Below are 19489 nucleotides of genomic sequence, written 5' to 3'. Positions count from 1 at the left end.
TGTGGAAAAAGTGAATAAGGAAAAGCTATTTACTTATTCCCACAAAATAAGAACTAGGAGTCATCAAATTAAATTAATAGGCAGCAGGTTTAAAACAAACAAAAGGAAGTTTTTCTTCACTCAGCGCACAGTCAACCTGCAAAACTCCTTGCCAGAGGATGTAGTGAAGGCTAGGACTTCAACAGGGTTTAAAAAAGAGCTAAATAGATTCACGGAGGTTAGGTCCATCAGTGACTATTAGCCAGGATGGGTCGGAGTGGTGTCCCTAGCCTCTGATTATCTGGAAATGGGTGACAGGGGAGGGATAATGTGAGGATTACTTGGTGTGTTCCTCCCCTCTGGGGCATCTGGTATTGACTACAGTCAGCAGACAGGATATTGGGCTAGGTGGACTGTTGGTCTGACCCAGTATGGCCATTCTTATGTTCTTATGTCTACACTTCACCATTATTTTGAGATAACAAATGTTATTTCAAAATAACAATGTGAGCCTCTAAAGAGCCATTCCATTATTTAGAAATAATTCCTAAATAATGGATGGCATATTCCAAAATCTGTAAACCTCATTCTTTGAGGAAGAATGCCTATTCCAAAATCGCTATTTCGAAATAAGGCATGTGTAGATGCTTTACTGCTGCTATTTTGAAATAGTCCCTTACCAGGGCTATTCTAAATTATTCCTCCCCCATGTTTCCTGGGGCTCTAAATCAAAATAGCACATCTACATTTGGGAAGTCTGCCTCGGACTAACTTTGAGGCTTCCCTGCAGTGTAGATGTGCTTTTTCGAAATAAACTATTTTGGAATAACTATTCTGGAATATCTTATTTTGAAATAAGCATGCAGTGTAGACATACCCTTAGTCTCTCTCTCCGTCTGGGTTTGTTCACTTTTTAAACCATGAAAAAAGATGTCCGTTATGGTGGTTTTATGTGGACATTGGACACATCCATATGCAACTCGACTTAGATAAGCAATTTGTTTCAGATATATTGCCAAACAGCCATTATACAATGTTCACTGTAGCTGAAATGGAAAACAGACCCCTGCTGAAGGGAATTTGGGAAATCTCACCTTTTTGCCAGAAAATTCCTTAGTGGAAATATATAGGTTGTAAATTACATCTAATGTGAAAGATAAGATGGGTAAGTAATATCATCTGACACACTTCACATAACATAAATGGAAATTTTAGGTGATGTTTATTGATTTTGCTGAATTATACAAGAGAAACTTGCTCAGATACCTAGAGTTAAAAGATATCAGGGTTAAAAGTTAATGCCTTATTTGAAAGACATTTTAATGGAGTTGTAATAAATCATTTGTATGGCTTGTTGATTATTCCAAATACCATATTTATTACTTTTATACCAAAGCTTCTTTGCCATAGCTGAGGAATAAACTGAAATTGTTTGAATTTTAGCAAAAGGACAAAAGCAGAAAAAAACAAATGGGCAAATCCTAGCATTCTGTTTTAGTACACTCTGAATCTCTTCCTTGTGGTAAAATGGATTGTCTGGAAGCAGAAGCAAATGCCATTATGGAATGAGTTGTTTGAAATAATAAATGCTGGATTATAGAAAGACTTTAAACTTAATCCCGGTCTGCATTGTATTAAGATAACACTTTTGTATGATTAAAATTGTCCATTTTTATTAGACCATAACTGCTTTGATCAATATAACTTAAAACCAAACTTCTACTTCTGAATAGTGTACTATAGATTTTACAAAGAAATACTATAGAAAATTGCAATTTAAAAATGTACTGGAGTAAGTGAGCCTTTTCCATTAATCCAGAAATGGGACTCAGAGTCAGGAGCAAGTTCATTACCCAAATGTGGATCTTACTCGTGACAGTGTGTTTCATTCTCATTTAGGTCACCAGGATAGCCCCAACCTTTCGCATATGTGGAACACATAGTGACATGTATTGTAAAATTACACATTTCCATTCTAAAGGATCATTTTCACATGCTTTGTCAAATATTTATATTTTGGGCTCAGATTTTTCCCCTTTGTTCTTAGCTTAAGAAAGAATCACTTAAGCAATTTAAAAAAAAATAGGTTTTAAAAAGATCACTTTTGCCAATATAAAAACGTTGCAACTTTTTTCTCTTGTATAGTCTAGCACCTCAGCAGGGTGTGGTAGAAATCCGGAATTTGGCAGAGGTGCCTTGCACAGGTGCCTTTCAGAGGACTGGTAAAAATATTTTTTTTTATTTGGAAGCACTATAAATGTTTTTAAAACATACACTATCTATAAATATTGGTGTTTCTTTATTACAAACTAATAACCTGCCAAGGTTCCACTTGAATTTCATGTGTGTGTATACACTGAGTGGAAATTCTCATGCAGTATGTGATTTTATGGTATTCTATAAACTTTGTGCATATGTGTATGTCACAAAATTTCATTTTTAATGCGTAGGTGTTTCTAAGTGGGGTGGCAGAATGGAGGGGGAGTCAAGGTCTAAGTGACTGTGGCCTCCCACCAATGGGATCTGCAGAGACAGTATCTGGGGGTGCTAGGCAAGTGCGTGGAGCCTCCTGGGAGGCAGAGATCTGGCAGCTGTTTCCTGCAAGGCACAGTAAGCGCCACCAGGACTCTACCACTTTAATCCCCTTTTGGAGCTGGGAGTCCCTGCTGCACTCCAAATCCCTCATCCCTGTCCCAACCCCAGCACCTGCATACCCTGATGAAGCCCTCACCCCACTACACCTAACCTCCTGCCCCAGCCTGGTGAAAGTAACTGAGAGTGGGGGAAAGCAAGTGATGAAGGGAGCGGGAATGGAGCTAGCAGGGCAGGGCCTTGGAGAGGGAGAAGAGACTTGGGGACAGCATGAAGGGCAGGGGTGTTCAATTCTGTGCGATTAGAAAGTTACATAAGAACATAAGAACATAAGAACGGCCGTACTGGGTCAGACCAAAGGTCCATCTAGCCCAGTATCCTGTCTACCGACAGTGGCCAACACCAGGTATCCCAGAGAGGGTTGACCGAAGACAATGATCAAGCGATTTGTCTCCTGCCATCCCTCTCCAGCCTCTGACAAACAGAGGCCAAGGACACCATTTTATCCCCTGGCTAATAGCCTTTTATGGACCTAACCTCCATGAATTTATCCAGCTTCTCTTTAAACTCTATTATAGTCCTAGCCTTCACCACCTCCTCTGGCAAGGAGTTCCACAGGTTGACAACACGCTGTGTGAAGAAGAACTTCCTTTTATTAGTTTTAAACCTGCTACCCATTAATTTCATTTGGTGTCCTCTAGTTCTTCTATTATGGGAACTAATAAATAACTTTTCTTTATCAGCCCTCTCCACACCACTCATGATTTTATAGACCTCTATCATATCCCCCCTCAGTCTCCTCTTTTCTAAACTGAAAAGTCCCAGTCTCTTTAGCCTCTCCTCATATGGGACCCGTTCCAAACCCCTAATCATTTTAGTTGCCCTTTTCTGAACCCTTTCCAAGGCCAAAATATCTTTTCTGAGGTGAGGAGACCACATCTGTACACAGTATTCAAGATGTGGGCGTACCATAGTTTTATACAGGGGCAGTAAGATGTTCTGGGTCTTATTTTCTATCCCTTTCCTAATAATTCCTAGCATCCTATTTGCCTTTTTGACTGCCGCTGCACACTGTGGGGAATTTTCAGAGAACTGTCTACGATAACTCCAAGATCTCTTTCCTGATTTGTCGTAGCCAAATTAGCCCCCATCATACTGTACGTATAGTTGGGGTTATTTTTCCCGATGTGCATTACTTTACACTTATCCACATTAAATTTCATTTGCCATTTTGTTGCCCAATCACGCAGTTTGGTGAGATCTTCTTGGAGTCTCTCACAGTCTGCTTCTGTCTTGACTATCCTAAACAGTTTGGTATCATCTGCAAACTTTACTACGTCACTGCTTACCCCTTTCTCCAGATCATTTATGAATAAGTTGAAAAGGATTGGTCCCAGGACTGACCCTTGGGGGACACCACTAGTTACCCCTCTCCAATCTGAAAATTTACCATTTATTCCTACCCTTTGTTTCCTGTCTTTTAGCCAGTTCTCAATCCAAGAAAGGACCTTCCCTCTTATCCCATGGCCATGTAATTTACACAAGAGCCTTTGGTGAGGGACCTTGTCAAAGGCTTTCTGAAAATCCAAGTATACTATATCTACTGGATCCCCCTTGTCCGCATGTTTGTTAACCCCTTCAAAGAACTCTAATAGATTAGTAAGACAGGATTTCCCTTTACAGAAACCATGTTGACTTTTGTCCAACAAATTATGTTCTTCTACATGATTCACAATTTTATTCTTTACTATTGTTTCGACTAATTTGCCCGGTACTGAAGTTAGACTTACTGATCTGTAATTGCCAGGATCGCCTCTAGAGCCCTTTTTAAATATTGGTGTCACGTTGGCTACCTTCCAGTCATTAGGTACGGAAGCCGATTTAAAGGATAGGTTACAAACCACAGATAATAGCTCAGCAATTTCCCATTTAAGTTCTTTTAGAACCCTTGGATGAATGCCATCCGGTCCTGGAGATTTGTTAACATTAAGTTTTTCTATTTGTTCCAAAACCTTCTCTAATGACACTTCAATCCGGGACAGTTCCTCAGATTCATCACCCACAAAGGACGGTGCAGATTCAGGAATCTCCCCAACATCCTCAGCCGTGAAGACTGAAGCAAAGAAATCATTTAGTTTCTCCACAATGGCTTTATCGTCCTTGATTGCTCCTTTTATAGCTCGATCATCTAGGGGACCCACAGGCTTTTTAGCAGGCTTCCTGCTTCTAATGTACTTAAAAAACATTTTTGTTATTTCTTTTTGAGTTTTTGGCTAGCTGTTCCTCAAAATCTTTTTTTGCTTTTCTTATTACATGTTTACACTTGATTTGACAGTGTTTATGTTCCTTTCTATTTATCTCACTAGGATTGGACTTCCACTTCTTAAAAGATACCTTTTTGTCCCTCACTGCTTCTTTTACATGGTGGTTAAGCCACGGTGACTCTTTTTTAGGTCTCTTGCTATGTTTTTTAATTTGGGGTATACATTTAAGTTGGGCCTCTATTATGGTGTCTTTAAAAAGTTTCCATGCAGCTTTCAGGGATTTGGCTCTAGTCACTGTGCCTTTTAATTTCTGTTTAACAAACCTCCTCATTTTTGTGTAATTCCTCTTTTTGAAATTAAATGCCAGGATGCTGGACTGCTGAGGTGTTCTTCCCACCACAGGAATGTTGAATGTTATTATATTATGGTCACTATTCCCAAGCGGTCCTGTAACGGTTATATCCTGGACCTGATCCTGCACTCCACTCAGGACTAAGTCGAGAATTGCCTCTCCCCTTGTGGGTTCCTGTACTAGCTGCTCCAAGAAGCAGTCATTTAAGCCATTGAGAAATTTTATCTCCGCTTCTCTTCCTGAGGTGACATGTATCCAGTCAATATGGGGGTAATTAAAATCCCCCATTATTATAGAGTTCTCTATTTTGGTAGCCTCTCTAATCTCCCTCAGCATTTCTATGTCAGTATCGCTGTCCTGGTCAGGTGGTCGGTAATATATCCCTACTGCTAATTTCTTATTATTGGAGCATGGAATTTCTATCCATAGCGATTCTATGGAACATGTTGATTCACTTAATATTTTTATTTCATTTGATTCTACATTATCTTTCACATACAGTGCCACTCCGCCACCCACCCGGCCTGCTTTATCCTTTCTATATATTTTATATCCCGGTATGATTGTGTCCCACAGATTTTCCTCATTCCACCAGGTTTCAGTGATGCCTATTATGTTTATCTCCTCATTTAATACGAGGTACTCTAGTTCACCCATCTTATTAGTCAGACTCCTAGCATTTGTGTACAAGCACTTTAAAAATTTGCCACTGGTTATTTGTCTGCCCTTCCCTGATGCATTGGATTCCTTTCTATGCGGTTGTTTGTCAGCTCTGGCCAATGGTTTGCCCTCTCCCCTCCTCTCTTTCTGACTACAGCTTAGAGAATCTCTATCAACGGATTCTCCTCTAAGAGAAGTCTCTCTCTGATTTACGTGCATCTCCGCACCAATCGGCTTTCCCCCATCTCTTAGTTTAAAAACTGCTCTACGGCCTTATTAATGTTTAGTGCCAGCAGTCTGGTTCCACCCTGGTTTAGGTGGAGCCCATCCTTCCTGTATAGGCTCCCCCTCTCCCAAAAGTGTCCCCAGTTCCTAATAAATCTAAACCCCTCTTCCCTACACCATCGTCTCATCCACGCATTGAGACTCTGAAGCTCTGCCTGCCTATCTGGCCCTGCGCATGGAACTGGAAGCATTTCCAAGAACGCCACCATAGAGGTCCTGGATTTCAGTCTCTTTCCTAGCAGCCTAAATTTGGCCTCCAGGACATCTCTCCTACCCTTCCCTATGTCATTGGTACCTACATGTACCACGACCACCGGCTCCTCCCCAGCACTACACATAAGTCTATCTAGATGCCTCGAGAGATCCGCAACCTTCGCAGCAGGCAGGCAAGTGACCATACGGTTCTCCCGGTCATCACAAACCCAACTATCTATGTTTCTAATGATCGAATCACCCACTACTAACACCTGCCTCTTCCTAGCTGGCATTCCCTCCCTATCAGAGGTATCCTCAGTGCAAGAGGATACCGCAACATCCTCTGGGAGGAGGGTCCCAACTACGGGATGGTTTCCCTCTGCTCCCATTAAATGCTCTGTTTCCTTGAGATTTTCTTCCTCCTTAAGAACACTGGGGCTCTCAGACTGGAGGTGGGACAGTACTACAGTGTCCCGGAAAGTCTCATCAACATAGCTCTCTAGCTCCCTTAGCTCCTCCAGTTCAGCCACACTGTCCTCCAAAGCCCGAACTCGGTCTCTGAGGGTCAGGAGCTCCTTGCAACGGGTGCACACATACGCCACCCGCCCACAGGGCAGGTAATCATACATGTTACACTCGATGCAATAAACAGGATAGCACCCACTCTGCTGCTGGGCTTCTGTCTCCATGTTTGTAATGAATAAGTTTAAGTACAAACTGGGATTCTTTTTAAACTTCTGGAGTATAGATTATTCTAAGAGTTAGGTTTTAAAGAAGGACACAAGTCACTCGTGCCCTCTAAACTCCCTCTCCAAACTCTCCTGTTACCTGTTCCTGGTCGCGCTCTCCCTGGTCGCTGAGTCACAGGCTTATATAGCTCTGGTAGCCCCTCCCCCTGACTGAGGCTCAGCCAATTAACAGAGGCTTCTAGATTTCAAACCTTTTAGAAGCTCCTTCAAACAAACCAACCAAACAAACAAACAAACCAAACAGACAAACACAAGCTCAGCACACTGCAAATAACTCCCCCACACAAAAACACACACTTCAGACAGCCACTTACCACAAGGGTCCCGTTTTTACTCCTCTTTTACCTGGAGAACTCCCTCTCCAAACTCTCCTGTTACCTGTTCCTGGTCGCAACCCTAACTCTTGCCCAGGGCAGATGGAGGGTCTGTGGCTTCCTGAAGCTGCCCAGTTGGCTTATCATGATCCAGTTGCATCTTTTTGGTCCCCATGGGCCCATCCGCAGGCCATACTGGAAGCTGGAGCAGGGTTGGGGTAAGAGTCGTGTGTGCAACTGTGAGGAGCTGTGGACCCTCCACCTGCCCTGAGCAAGAGGTCCAGGTGTTGGGACCTCTACCAGGGGGCTGCTCTCAAGCCCTCGTGCCCCAGGCAGGTGGAGGCGCTCAGGATCCCCAGCCCGACTCTTGCTTCTGGCTTTACCAGTGGCAGGGACTTTGGGGGAAGAGGAGGAGTAGGGCTGGAGCCATGGAGGGAATGTAGCCTCATGGCACCCTTCCACTTTTAGGAAGAATCTGTCATCTGAGTGGAACTTCTCACTCAGTATGTGAGTTTATGGTATTTTATAGGCTCAGTGCATATGTGTATGTCAAAAAATAGAATGGAATTTCATGTTTGATGGGTAGATGTCTCCAGCAGTCTCCAACTGGATCTCTGTAATATTTTCATTTCAAGCTCATATTGAAAGTCCTTGACTAATTGAGAATAGAGATAACTTTCCAATATTCAGTGGATTCCTTTCTGAGCATTAAGAGAGGCTACCAAAATTCATAACTGTCAAAGAGTGGGTACAAAACAGACAATCCAGATAATGGAGCTGTGGTGTCTGTAAAAAGCCATGGATTGGGCCTCTTCCTTTGACCGGCAAACTGAAAGGATGCCTAGATTTCAGAATACACTTATAGCTGTTGAACAAAAAGTAGAAAGCATCTGAATCAATTCAAACGTACACTTGCAGCTCTTGTGAAACAAAATAGAAGTCTCCAACTGAGTATAAAGCTCTTGGGTCTACTTAAGAAATGGAAAACCTCAATCTAGTGAGCTTTTTTTTAACATATTTTAAAACTGCTAGAAGTACAGGTAAAATAAAATAAGATATAAATAAAGGCAGTCTTTTGGATGCTGCAAAAAGTGACTTTCACCTTGACCTGACATTTTTGGCCTACATAATACTAAAGACAGGCAATTATTTTACAGGCTACCATGGGTGAGAGAAATCTTACTGATTCAGGATGTTTCTCCCACTTTTACAGAGGCAGAAAACTTTATACAGTCCAGAAAGAAAATTACTCATAGATAATGGGGTTAGATACATTTCCTTGTACCCAGCAAGCCAATACTTCAATAACATGTACAATAATATTTTGAAATAAATGACAATGGGGTACCCTACTCACAGGTTATTGTGGGAGACAAAAGAGCTCTGTAGAAGACCAATTGGTCTTGGAAAAGAAAAGAAAAGAAAAGAAAAGAAAAGAAAAGAAAAGAAAAGAAAAGAAAAGATATTTAGTAATTGACAACTGTTGCTTTCCAAGAAGCAAAAGCGTAAGTTTAAGAAGTCAGTTGCAACTTGATCACATTATCACACTGAGAGCACAAGTAGGTCTATCATATGTTGAAAAACATAAAGCCAGGCATATGTTTAAGATGTCATCCTGCTAATGCCTAAAGTTTATACCTTCAACTGTACTCAAAGACAATAAAAAAGATACAGCAAAGAAATGGAAGGCAATTTTAAAATTCTACAAAATCTTTATTCCTGCTCAACAACTCCTCCTGGCAATATAAATAAATATGGTGGTTTTTACAACCTCAAAATCTTGCAGGTTACTAAGAAAGAAAATCACAATTTGAAGCAGAGATAATAAGAGGTAATGGATATGATAAATCTCCGGGGCAGAACAGCTTTAGTAGTAAGTTTTACATGGTGTTTGCCACAAGCTTTTAGTACTCAATATACAATATTTCATCTCTCTTATGACAAAGTAAGATAGCCTATTTCTGCTGTGAAAGATAAAATTCCAAAGATTGTACGTCATAGCAACCAGTATTCATCAGTTTTGAGAATAAAAAACAAACAAAAGTATTACCAAACTAGCAACTAGTTTTAACAGGTTTTATGTCCCCCTGACTTTTGGGGTTCTGTATTTTACTTTTATATATATACATAGTAAAATACACAAGCCCAAAGGGGGGGGACACAAAACCTGTGAAAAATTGTAAGCCACCTCAAATATTTTAAATAGAGAGGTGCAATAAAAATATTTTAAATAAATAAATATACTATTATTCTGACCAACGGTAATTCACACTACCCAGTCTGGAAAGCCACAAACCATAATACTCAACAAACATTACTCATCATTCATCAGCTTAACCAGATGAATGAAGCAGCCTAGCATCAGATTTAGAGAAGATATGTGAAAGGTTCTTTTGGACCCTCACTTATTTTTCAAGCACCAATTTTAGCCATCAAACTGCTGTACAGTTTTTCATGTGCATTCCTTTATTTGAACAAAAATTTAGAATTTTTTTCTTAAAGACAAGCACAAGCTAACTCTTCCATTTGCTCTATCCATTGAACCATTTTCAAGTTGTTTATCTGGAGATTCTCTAGAAATTCAAGTCACCATAATCCATGATAAAGTACAAAAAATTGACATCCTCACAGCTGACATCCTGCTTTATCTCTGTGAAACACAAGCTTCCTATCAGTGCTATGAAGAAGTCTTAGAGGCCAATATCTGTTTTGTATAAATCTGACATGCACGAAAGCAATGGCCCAAGAAGACATTAATTTTCTCTGCCAGTTACCCCCTAAGAGAGTCAAATAGCTGGAAGTAAAAATCTAATCATTTCACTACATTAATAATACTAAATCTGAAACTTCTTAAGAACTTCAAAAAAGTCATAATTTACCATAATCTGTGTTTGACTGTGTCACCTTGTTAACAATTAACATTCTTCCCTGAATGTTGTACTTCTCTCCGGTTCTCTTAGTACCTTATCCACAGCAATTTTGTATGGCATTGAAAGAAATCAAAAATCACATTATTTAAGGTCCAGACAAAAAGACCAAAATTGGCAATAAATGTCCCCTACTCCCAGTGGAAACTCTGTAAACTGGACTGTTCTAGTTTTATGTGTTTGGTACTGGTTACATTTTTACAAATCTCCAAAACAGCTCTATGTGACAAAGCACGGATGCAGATCACTCCTTCTCTCCTTTGTTTCTTTCTTTCCAGTCTTATTTAGGGAGAACACATGTTACTATTTAGCTCCCTCAGGAGATCAAACAACATCCTCTCCTAAGAATCAGTCTGGGTATGTCTACACTACCCCGCTAGTTCGAACTAGCGGGGTAATGTATGCATACCGCACTTGCTAATGAAGCCCGGGATTTGAATTTCCCGGGCTTCATTAGCATAAGCGGGGAGCCGCCATTTTTAAATCCCCGCTGCTTCGAACCCCGTGTAGCGCGGCTACACGGGGCTCGAACTAGGTAGTTCGGACTAGGGTCCTATTCCGAACTACCGGTACTCCTCGTGAAACGAGGTGTACCGGTAGTTCGGAATAGGCACCCTAGTCCGAACTACCTAGTTCGAGCCCCGTGTAGCCGCGCTACACGGGGTTCGAAGCAGCGGGGATTTAAAAATGGCGGCTCCCCGCTTATGCTAATGAAGCCCGGGAAATTCAAATCCCGGGCTTCATTAGCAAGTGCGGTATGCATACATTACCCCGCTAGTTCGAACTAGCGGGGTAGTGTAGACATACCCTCTGCGAATAAGGCAATTGGGCAGTTGAAGTAGTGCCAACATTTTCATTGCCTCTTGGATATGCAGGGCTGCCAGGTTTTCCTCTATGACTAGAGGACACTAACTTTAAAAGGTAATATGCACAGAGCCATCCATACACATATGCAGCTGTATAGGATACCCCAAAATTTGGGTCACTACAGATTGGACCTCGCTGGTCTGGCACCCTCGGGACCTAAATGGTCCCGAACGAGGGGATTTGCCGGACCAGGGAAGGTGCCTCCCCTTGTGGCCGTACTGCCACCGGGCTAGGGCTCCAGCCTGCCCCCACTGCTGCCTCAGCCCCCTGGAGCTCTCCCTAGCCCCGCTCCTACTAGGGCCAGAGCTCCAGGGCCAGAGCTGTGCAGCCAGGGCAGAGCTCCTCAGCCGCCTGGCTCCGCAGCCAGGGAAGTGTTTTGCAGCTGCCTGACCCCACAGCTGGGGCTGGGGCTGGAGCAGAGGGACGGGGCTGGAGCTCCATGGCTCAGGCCAGAGCTCCCTGGCTGCCACTGGGGCTTGGGCTGGAGTTCCAGAGCTTCGCGGACAGGGACGGGGTCCAGAGATCCATGGCCACTGCTAGGCTAGAGCTCCACAGTTGCTGAGGCCAGAGAGCTCTGCTGGGGCCAGAACTCCCCTTCATGCCATCCTTCACACACACACATGCACACACACACGCACACACAGGGCTCCCAACTGAGTCACTGGTGCCCCTTATGACACTCCTGCCCGACCACCAGACCTCCCTCTTCCTGGGCTCTGTGGTCCAGGAACATCTATGCTCCATGCCAGACCATGGATGTTATCAAACCAGGGAGTCCCAGTTAAGGGAGGTACAACTAGTACTGAATGTTAATGTCCACCCACCTGCCTCTTCCCATTCCTGTTCTGAGGCTCTGCTTTCTCTGGAGAGAATCTAGTTAACTTAAAAATCTAGTTAATTGAAAAAGCCTGCCAGACCTATTAGCAGAACACTGAACCTGTTACTGAAACATTCAAGTGATAGTGAAGCCATTTAACAGGCATTTGCCAACCTCATGTAAACACTGTCAGTTTCTGAATTTACTTTGTTAGCCTACAGCAGTGTTTGTCAGAGTGGTCCATAGCCCAGTGCATGTTGCTTCTCTCCGCTCCCCTTGGCTACAAACAACAAACTGCAGCCAGTGGGAGCAGTGAGGCTCCATGGTTGTGAAGCTAGTAAATAAATAGGAGCGGCCAGTTAGCAGCTTTCTCAGAATTGATTCACAGACCACTTTGAGAAATACTGGTCTACAGGATCTTAGTTTAAAATTTGCTTTAAAAATATTTCACTAGTTTGTTGCTGAAGATTATAAAATCGTTTCTCTAAAAAATTGTCATCCATCACCCCGGTCTGCTATTGGGCATAGGGACACCAGTTTAATAGTACTGCATAGGGTCCAATAAATCAAAGGTCAGAGGGGTAGCCGTGTTAGTCTGAATCTGCAAAAGCGGCGAGGAGTCCTGTGGCACCATATAGACTAACTGAAGTGTAGGAACATAAGCTTTCGTGGGCAAAGACCCACTTCGTCAGATGCATGTAGTGGAAATTTCCAGAGGCAGGTATAAATATGCAGGCCAGAATCAGGCTGGAGATGACGAGGTGGATCCAATCAAGGAGGATGAGGCCCACTTCCAGTAGCTGATCTGGAGGTGTGAATACTAAGAGAGGAGAAGCTGCTTTTGTAGTTAGCAAGCCATTCACAGTCTTTGTTTAATCCAGAGTTGATTGTGTCAAACTTGAAGATGAACTGTAGCTCAGCAGTTTCTCTTTGAAGTCTGGTCCTGAAGTTTTTTTGCTGCAGGATGGCTACCTTGAGATCTGCAATTGTGTGTCCAGGAAGATTGAAGTGTTCCCCTACAGGTTTTGTATGTTGCCATTCCTAATATCAGATTTGTGTCCATTGATTCTTTTACATAGGGACTGTCCAGTTTGGCCAATGTATATAGCAGTGGGGCATTGTTGGCACATGATGGCATATATAACGTTAGTAGATGTGCAGGAGAATGTACCAGTGACAGTATGGCTGATCTGGTTAGGTCCTGTGATGGTGTTGCTGGTGTATATATGTGGGCAGAGTTGGCACCGAGGTTTGTTGCAAGGATTGGTTCCTGAGTTCGATTTATTATGGTGCAGTGTGTAGTTGCTGGTGAGAATATGCTTAAGGTTGGCGGGTTGTCTGTGGGCAAGGACTGACCTACCTCCCAAGGCCTGTGAAAGTGAGGGATCATTGTCCAGGATGGGTTGAAGATCACTAATGATGCGTTGGAGAGGTTTTAGCTAAGGACTGTAGGTGATGGCCAGTGGTGTTCTGTTGGTTTCTTTCTTGGGCTTGTCCCGTAGCAAGAGGCTTCTGGGTACACGTCTGGCTCTGTCAATCTGTCTCCTCACTTCCTCGTGTGGGTATCGAAGTTTACAGAATGCTTGTTGAAGATCTTGTAGGTGTAGGTCCCTGTCTGAGGGGTTGGAGCATATGCGGTTGTATTGGAGCATATGCATTGTTGGAGCATATGCATTGCTTGGCTGTAAACAATGGATCGTGTGGTGTGTCCAGGATGGAAGCTGGAGGCATGCAGGTAAGCATAGCGGTCAGTAGGCTTCGATACCCAAACTACCTACAACAAAGCAATGATCTTCTTAAAACCAAACCTAACATCAAAAATTTGTAACTTTTTAAATAAGATGAGGAATTTTTTTTAAGTTATTTTAAAATGCTGAAGGGTAATTTTCAATCTGGGTTGTACTTATTTTCTCATCCATAAGGCTTTAACTCCTTTACAGTCAGTGATAGTTGCACCATTTTGAAAATATCTCTGTGAGAAGTGTTTCTCGTCACTTGCAGTTTACAAATTTACTAATTTCAGACAAAGACACATGGGAAGTACATTATTGCAAAGAAAGAGAAATATAGGTCAATCAAATGCTGGGGAAAAGGTTGATTGTGTATGTGAGGGGAACAGACAAGCTACTATTAATTTTTGGTCAAACATAATTATTTCAAGGTGATCTTAGTCAGTTATCAGCATTTAGAATTGAAAAATAATATACTTGCTATCAGAAAGTCAGTTTTTGCTATCAGTAACCACACTATTGCACTTGATTAGGAAATAACTGGTGTCTTACATCCTATGGTGTGGTAATTTGGTAAATGTTGGCTTTTTAAAAAACAACCACTGTATGTAGTTTATTGTCTGTTTGTGTGGCTTGTACAAAACCAGAGTATTCTTGAATTAAATTGTACAATTTCCAAAGTCATTTAGTAAATGACATCATTAGATGGATTTTACATTGTCCTCTAGATTCTCTACTATGGAGGGCACTGTGACTGAAGATTTATAGTGTTATATCCTGGCCCCTTCTGCTCTGCTTGAAGCTGACAAACTGTTTATTACTATCTCTGGAAGCAATTTAAAGGACATATTCATTCCCCTTCCCCTAGAGAGTCTGCCCTCAGTCTCTGTTCCTCTATTATTTGAATAAAAAACCATATATTTTTAAGTAAAGTCAAAATATATTTTTGTGTATCTAGATAAATAAATGCAGACGTTAAACTTGTAGGTCTCCAAAAGTGTCTTAAGTAATCTTAAGTAGTTTGCTTCATCAATTGACTTTTCATAGTATTTAAATAAACACAAGTTTTGTGGAGTTGTATTCCTACTATAGTAAACACTTCAAGACTATGCCAAGAATAGCAAATAATTAGCATTTCCGATATATTATGTGGTAATTATTGATAATCTGCTTTTCAGTTTTGAAGTTACTGTAATTTAATAGGATTTAAGACCTAAACCTTTAAGGTGTTGAGCACTCTCAGTTCCCATCCATACTGCAAATTAATATATCCAAGAGCTGTTGTGTTAAAGTCATTTCTATGTAGAGGGTGAGCTCAAGGTACATGCGCCATTTAATAAACAATAAAAAGGACTGAAGTAGCACTGACTAACCTATAGCTATAGTGCTGACCTTCTTCATGGGGATGAATTTTACCCTACCGTTCAGTACAACACAGCCCAAGACAAAAGCAATCTTGCAGCAGTGAGTCTCAGAGCCCAGGCCAACTGACGGGCTCATGCCCTCGGCTAAAAATAGCATTCTTGCCATTCAGGCTCAGGCTGGAATCTGTGTTCTAAGAGGTGATAAGTAGCATTCTTAGGGTGCATCTACATTGCACCCTTAGCTTGAAATAAGATACACACTTTGAGCTATGCAAGCTGAATAGCTTATTTAGAGTTAATTTCAAAATAGCTCATCTGCTATTCTGAAACATCCCTTAATTTTTGTGGAACAAGTTTTTCAGAGACGTAGGAATTTCGATATAACAGCTTGTTTCAAAGATGCAGAATAGATATTTTAGGATACTTTCAGTGTCCTGAAATAGCGCTGCAGCGTAGACAAACTCTTAGAGTCCAAAGAGCTATGCTGCCTTTTTTAGCCCATGGAACAAGCCGTGTGCCCAAGTCAATTGACCCCAGGCTCTACAATAAAACACCTATGGCTGGCCTAGGTCAGCTGACTTGGGGTTGTGTGGCTCAGGCTCTACAGCTGCAGTGTTCATGTTTGAATTTTGTAGCCTGTGACCCTGAGTCAGTGACAAGTATTTTAGTACAGTGTAGACATGCTTTAAAACTTACTGCCAAAGGTTTTTGTTTGGGTGGAAGAGGGTTTGCTGCATAAATATACTAAGGATGTTAAGAACTAGTTGACTATCCGATAAGCAAATGCTTATTGGCTAGTTGAGTCGATACCCCCCTCCCATTAGATAGAGGCAGCAAAGGGGAGAGGGTATTTCAAAGCAACAGCGCCGCACAGCTGATCCAGGGCTCAGCTGTGAAGCACTGCTTCTTTAAAACACTGCCTCGGCATTTCAAAGCAGTGCAGCATGGAGCTGACCCCCGGGCTCCATGTGGAAACGTTCCTTTGAAACGTCACAGCAGTGTTTCAAAGGGGCAGCACTGCATGGAGCCCGGGGACAGCTGGGGACTCCCCAGCTGATCCAGGGTTCCAGCGCAGCACGCAGAGTCCCCAGCTGATCCCGGGTTCTGGGGAAATGCTGTGCAGAACCCGGGGTCAGCTGGGGAGTCCCCCGCTAAACCCAGGCTCCATGAGGGCACTTCCACTTTGAAATTTCCAGAGCCCAGCTGGGGACTCTTGTACATTTCAAAGCTGGCACCCATGTGCAGCCCGAAGTCAGTGGGACTTCCCACTGAGCCTGGTCTGCAAGTGGAGTTCCGCATTCCTCCTTTGAAATGGGACTCTTGTACATTTCAAAGGAGGAATGCAGAAGTTCCTATCGAGTAGTCTATGGAAATTCCATCGACTACTCGTCTAGTAAATAACTCGATATGTAACATCCATAAATTAAATGTACCCTTTGTAAATAAGGGTTTGCAGAACTGGTCCCTTAGGGTAAAAAAGGATCTGATTTTCTTATTTGGGGTTTGAGATGACAATGTAGATAAAAATTTTAACATTAATGAAAGCATAATTATTGGTCATCAAGACATCTTTGCTATTTATGCTGATCCTGTTGACTTTCCCAATTTTAATTTGTCCTGTCCCATTTATTAGAATAAAAAAAATCTTTCTCTTTCCCTTATCAATCCTCCGCTATGGTTCTCTTTGTACAATAACAAAAGGAAGCACTTTATCTGCCTTGCACAGACCCTTCCGAGTGTTTCCATACCTTTTGGGAGTTAGATAATTTGTTTGTTATTTTTGAATATCATCAGACTGTTACATGAGATATCCAGGTTTCTCAGGTAACGTTTTTCATTTCTGCAGATTTTTTGGACAACCTACATTCCCCACAGGGACCCTTCTCGATTTACATTTATGGACCAGAATTTTTTCTATTTGCATTTTTACAGCAGCATAGTTTGATTTGTTTTGTTTTTTTAACACGTTAAGCTGACTTTAATAATAGTTGAAATTACACAAAAATCACTTCCTTATGTCTCTCCCACAGTATATTTTTATCATGTATGCACTTCTTCCTTCTTTTTCTAACACATCAAACTCAGTACACTGCTGTTTAGCCTGTCAGCCTCTTACCAGCTTTGGTGATTATGAACTATTTGAAGTTCATTGGTTTTGAACTGAAAGCCTCTGAAATAAAATAAATGAGTCTGATTAAAGTTTGGAACCCCTAAGTGCTACAAACATAAAAGTCAACAACAGATGCCCATTCAGTAAAGCAGACCACCCCAGCCAGATGGGTACAAATTAAACATTTCTTTACTTCATTTGTTTTTAAAACAGAAGGGGAAAACTGGCATGTCAGTCAAAATAAACAACAGACAATTGCTTTATAGGCATTTGGGGTGCGCGCTTGGCAACTCAAAGTGCTCCTGGTTTTGCAACATTTATTATTTTGAGCTTTGTTGCAGCGATGCCTATACTAAGCATATTAAACATAGTTGCAGTGGAATAAAACTTTAGTATGGTTTTCATAGTGATAATTTAACTTTTTTTTAAATGTTGGTATGAAAAAGAAATGGGATAATTTCAAAGAGACTCCAAAGAATCTGGGAGAAATCCTGGCCCCCTGGAAGTTGATGGACAAATAGGATTTTTCCCTCTGATTTCCTTTCTGGAATAGAATATGATCTTAGTCTTGCAATATAGTATAGATTTGAAAATCAAGATTCTTTGGACTCTATGCTCCCAGTTCTATCACTGAATTGCAGGGAAAGTAAATTTGTGACCTGCATTTCAAAAGCACTGAGTACTTGACATTCCTATATAGAATATCAGTCCATTTATTTAGGTGTCTAAATATAATTTCAGGAGTCTTATTGTTATGCAGTCATATTTGAAAAAGTTGGTGTTCACTGCTCAGCAGTTTGCTAAACTGTACTTAATTACCTGTAAACCCCTAAATCAAATTGTTTGGAATCTTCCTGCCTGAAAGGCCTTGTCTGTCTTTATGTGATTCTATGGCAGTTGTGGTCAGAGGAAGAGTCAACAGAAAGTCCCTTCTCTTTAAAATGGAGGGAGCTGATACTTGAAACTTTTTTTCATGGTGAATGGTCCTCCCCTCTTCATTGTTGGTACAAAATAGCTAAAACTTTCGCTTCCGTAGCACACAGCAGGGTTCATCTGCCTTTATGGGGGTTTTTGGGGTGTGTGGAGTGGTCATACGATTGGACATAGTTAAGTTGTACATGCTAATTGTGTTCTGCAGAAGGCATTTTTTGTTGAATTTGACTACCTAGATGGATGTTGATTGTGGGCTAAATTGCTGGATTTGGGTTTTGAGATGCCCATTCAGAAATGAATGAATGAATCTACTTTGCAGAAGAGTCATAGGGCTTAATTAATTCATATTTTTAAAGTAAAATACTTGCTGATTTCCAGATCATTAACAAAAGTTTATTATTTGTATGCTTTCATGAAGCTTACACTATGATTTCTTATTTTAATCTTCCAAAGCTGTGGAAATTTAAAGATCTCTTTTGAATATAACAATGCTACAAAGATGCTTTTAGGATTTTTTAAAGTTTTGCTTTGCATTCCATAGCTTTTTTATTTTTTATAATTGTTATAGTACACTTCTGTCTTGGAGAACTCAAGACTTTTTGCATATATTTTCCTCACATTTAGTATATCTTGTTTCATGTATTATTCTTGAGATCTAAAACACTGTTTTAATTCCCCCCATATGGATTATGCTCTGATATTTAGGTTTTCTTTCAACATAAAACATGCACTTTTTTTGCAGGGGGGCTATTTGGTAATTTATTTTAGGTTCCCATGGGAAATTTACAGAAGATTACATTGCAGTGCTGTGCTTTATCATTTCTGCGTTATTTCTGACTCAAAGCATACATTATTTTGTGTTTACCTTCAGCAACAGGATCATAGGAAATTTTATCATCAATCAAAGAATTTAAAATATGGAAAAGTGATAATGGTGACAAGGGCTTAGTCAGAAGCTGCTATTATTGAAGGATAATGCATCACTCTGGTGTGTTATAACACATTTAATTTTATTGCTCTTCACAGGGTCAGGTTCATGTCGCTTTAGTTACACAGATCCCAGCATCATTGTGTCCTATACAAAGAATAACTCTGCAGATTGGATTCAGCTGGAGAAAATTAGGTTTGTAATATTTTTTTTAAATGTGCATTTTGACCCAGCAGATGTTTTCTCCAGTTTCATGATTCGCTGTTTTGTTTTCTCTAAATTTTTAGTCAATGGTTTTATCTATCTAATTTGGTTGTTCATGTGTCTGTTCTCCATATTTTAGATGTGTTTAAAAACAACAGGTGAAATTCTGGCCTCAATGACAGTAAGAGGAAACTATAATGGGGCAGGATTTCATTCAAG

At 41.1% G+C, this 19489-nt stretch overlaps 1 protein-coding gene across 2 annotated transcripts in view; it reads left to right on the top strand.

Annotated features, from left to right (window-relative positions):
- The window catches only part of RELN (reelin), a 500016-nt gene that overhangs the window by 268033 nt on the left and 212494 nt on the right, over nt 1–19489 (top strand). For both annotated transcript variants that reach the window (XM_006137543.4, XM_075926876.2), the window contains one exon: nt 19165–19261. In XM_006137543.4, the coding sequence (XP_006137605.3) occupies nt 19165–19261 (97 nt within the window). The remainder of the gene's footprint in view (nt 1–19164; nt 19262–19489) is intronic.

This window comes from Pelodiscus sinensis, chromosome 1 (assembly GCF_052426305.1).
Source record: "Pelodiscus sinensis isolate ZL-2025 chromosome 1, ASM5242630v1, whole genome shotgun sequence".
Lineage (NCBI taxonomy): Eukaryota > Metazoa > Chordata > Testudines > Trionychidae > Pelodiscus > Pelodiscus sinensis.
Note: the sequence above shows the minus strand (reverse complement) of the source record. Positions and strands in the feature narration are given on the sequence as shown.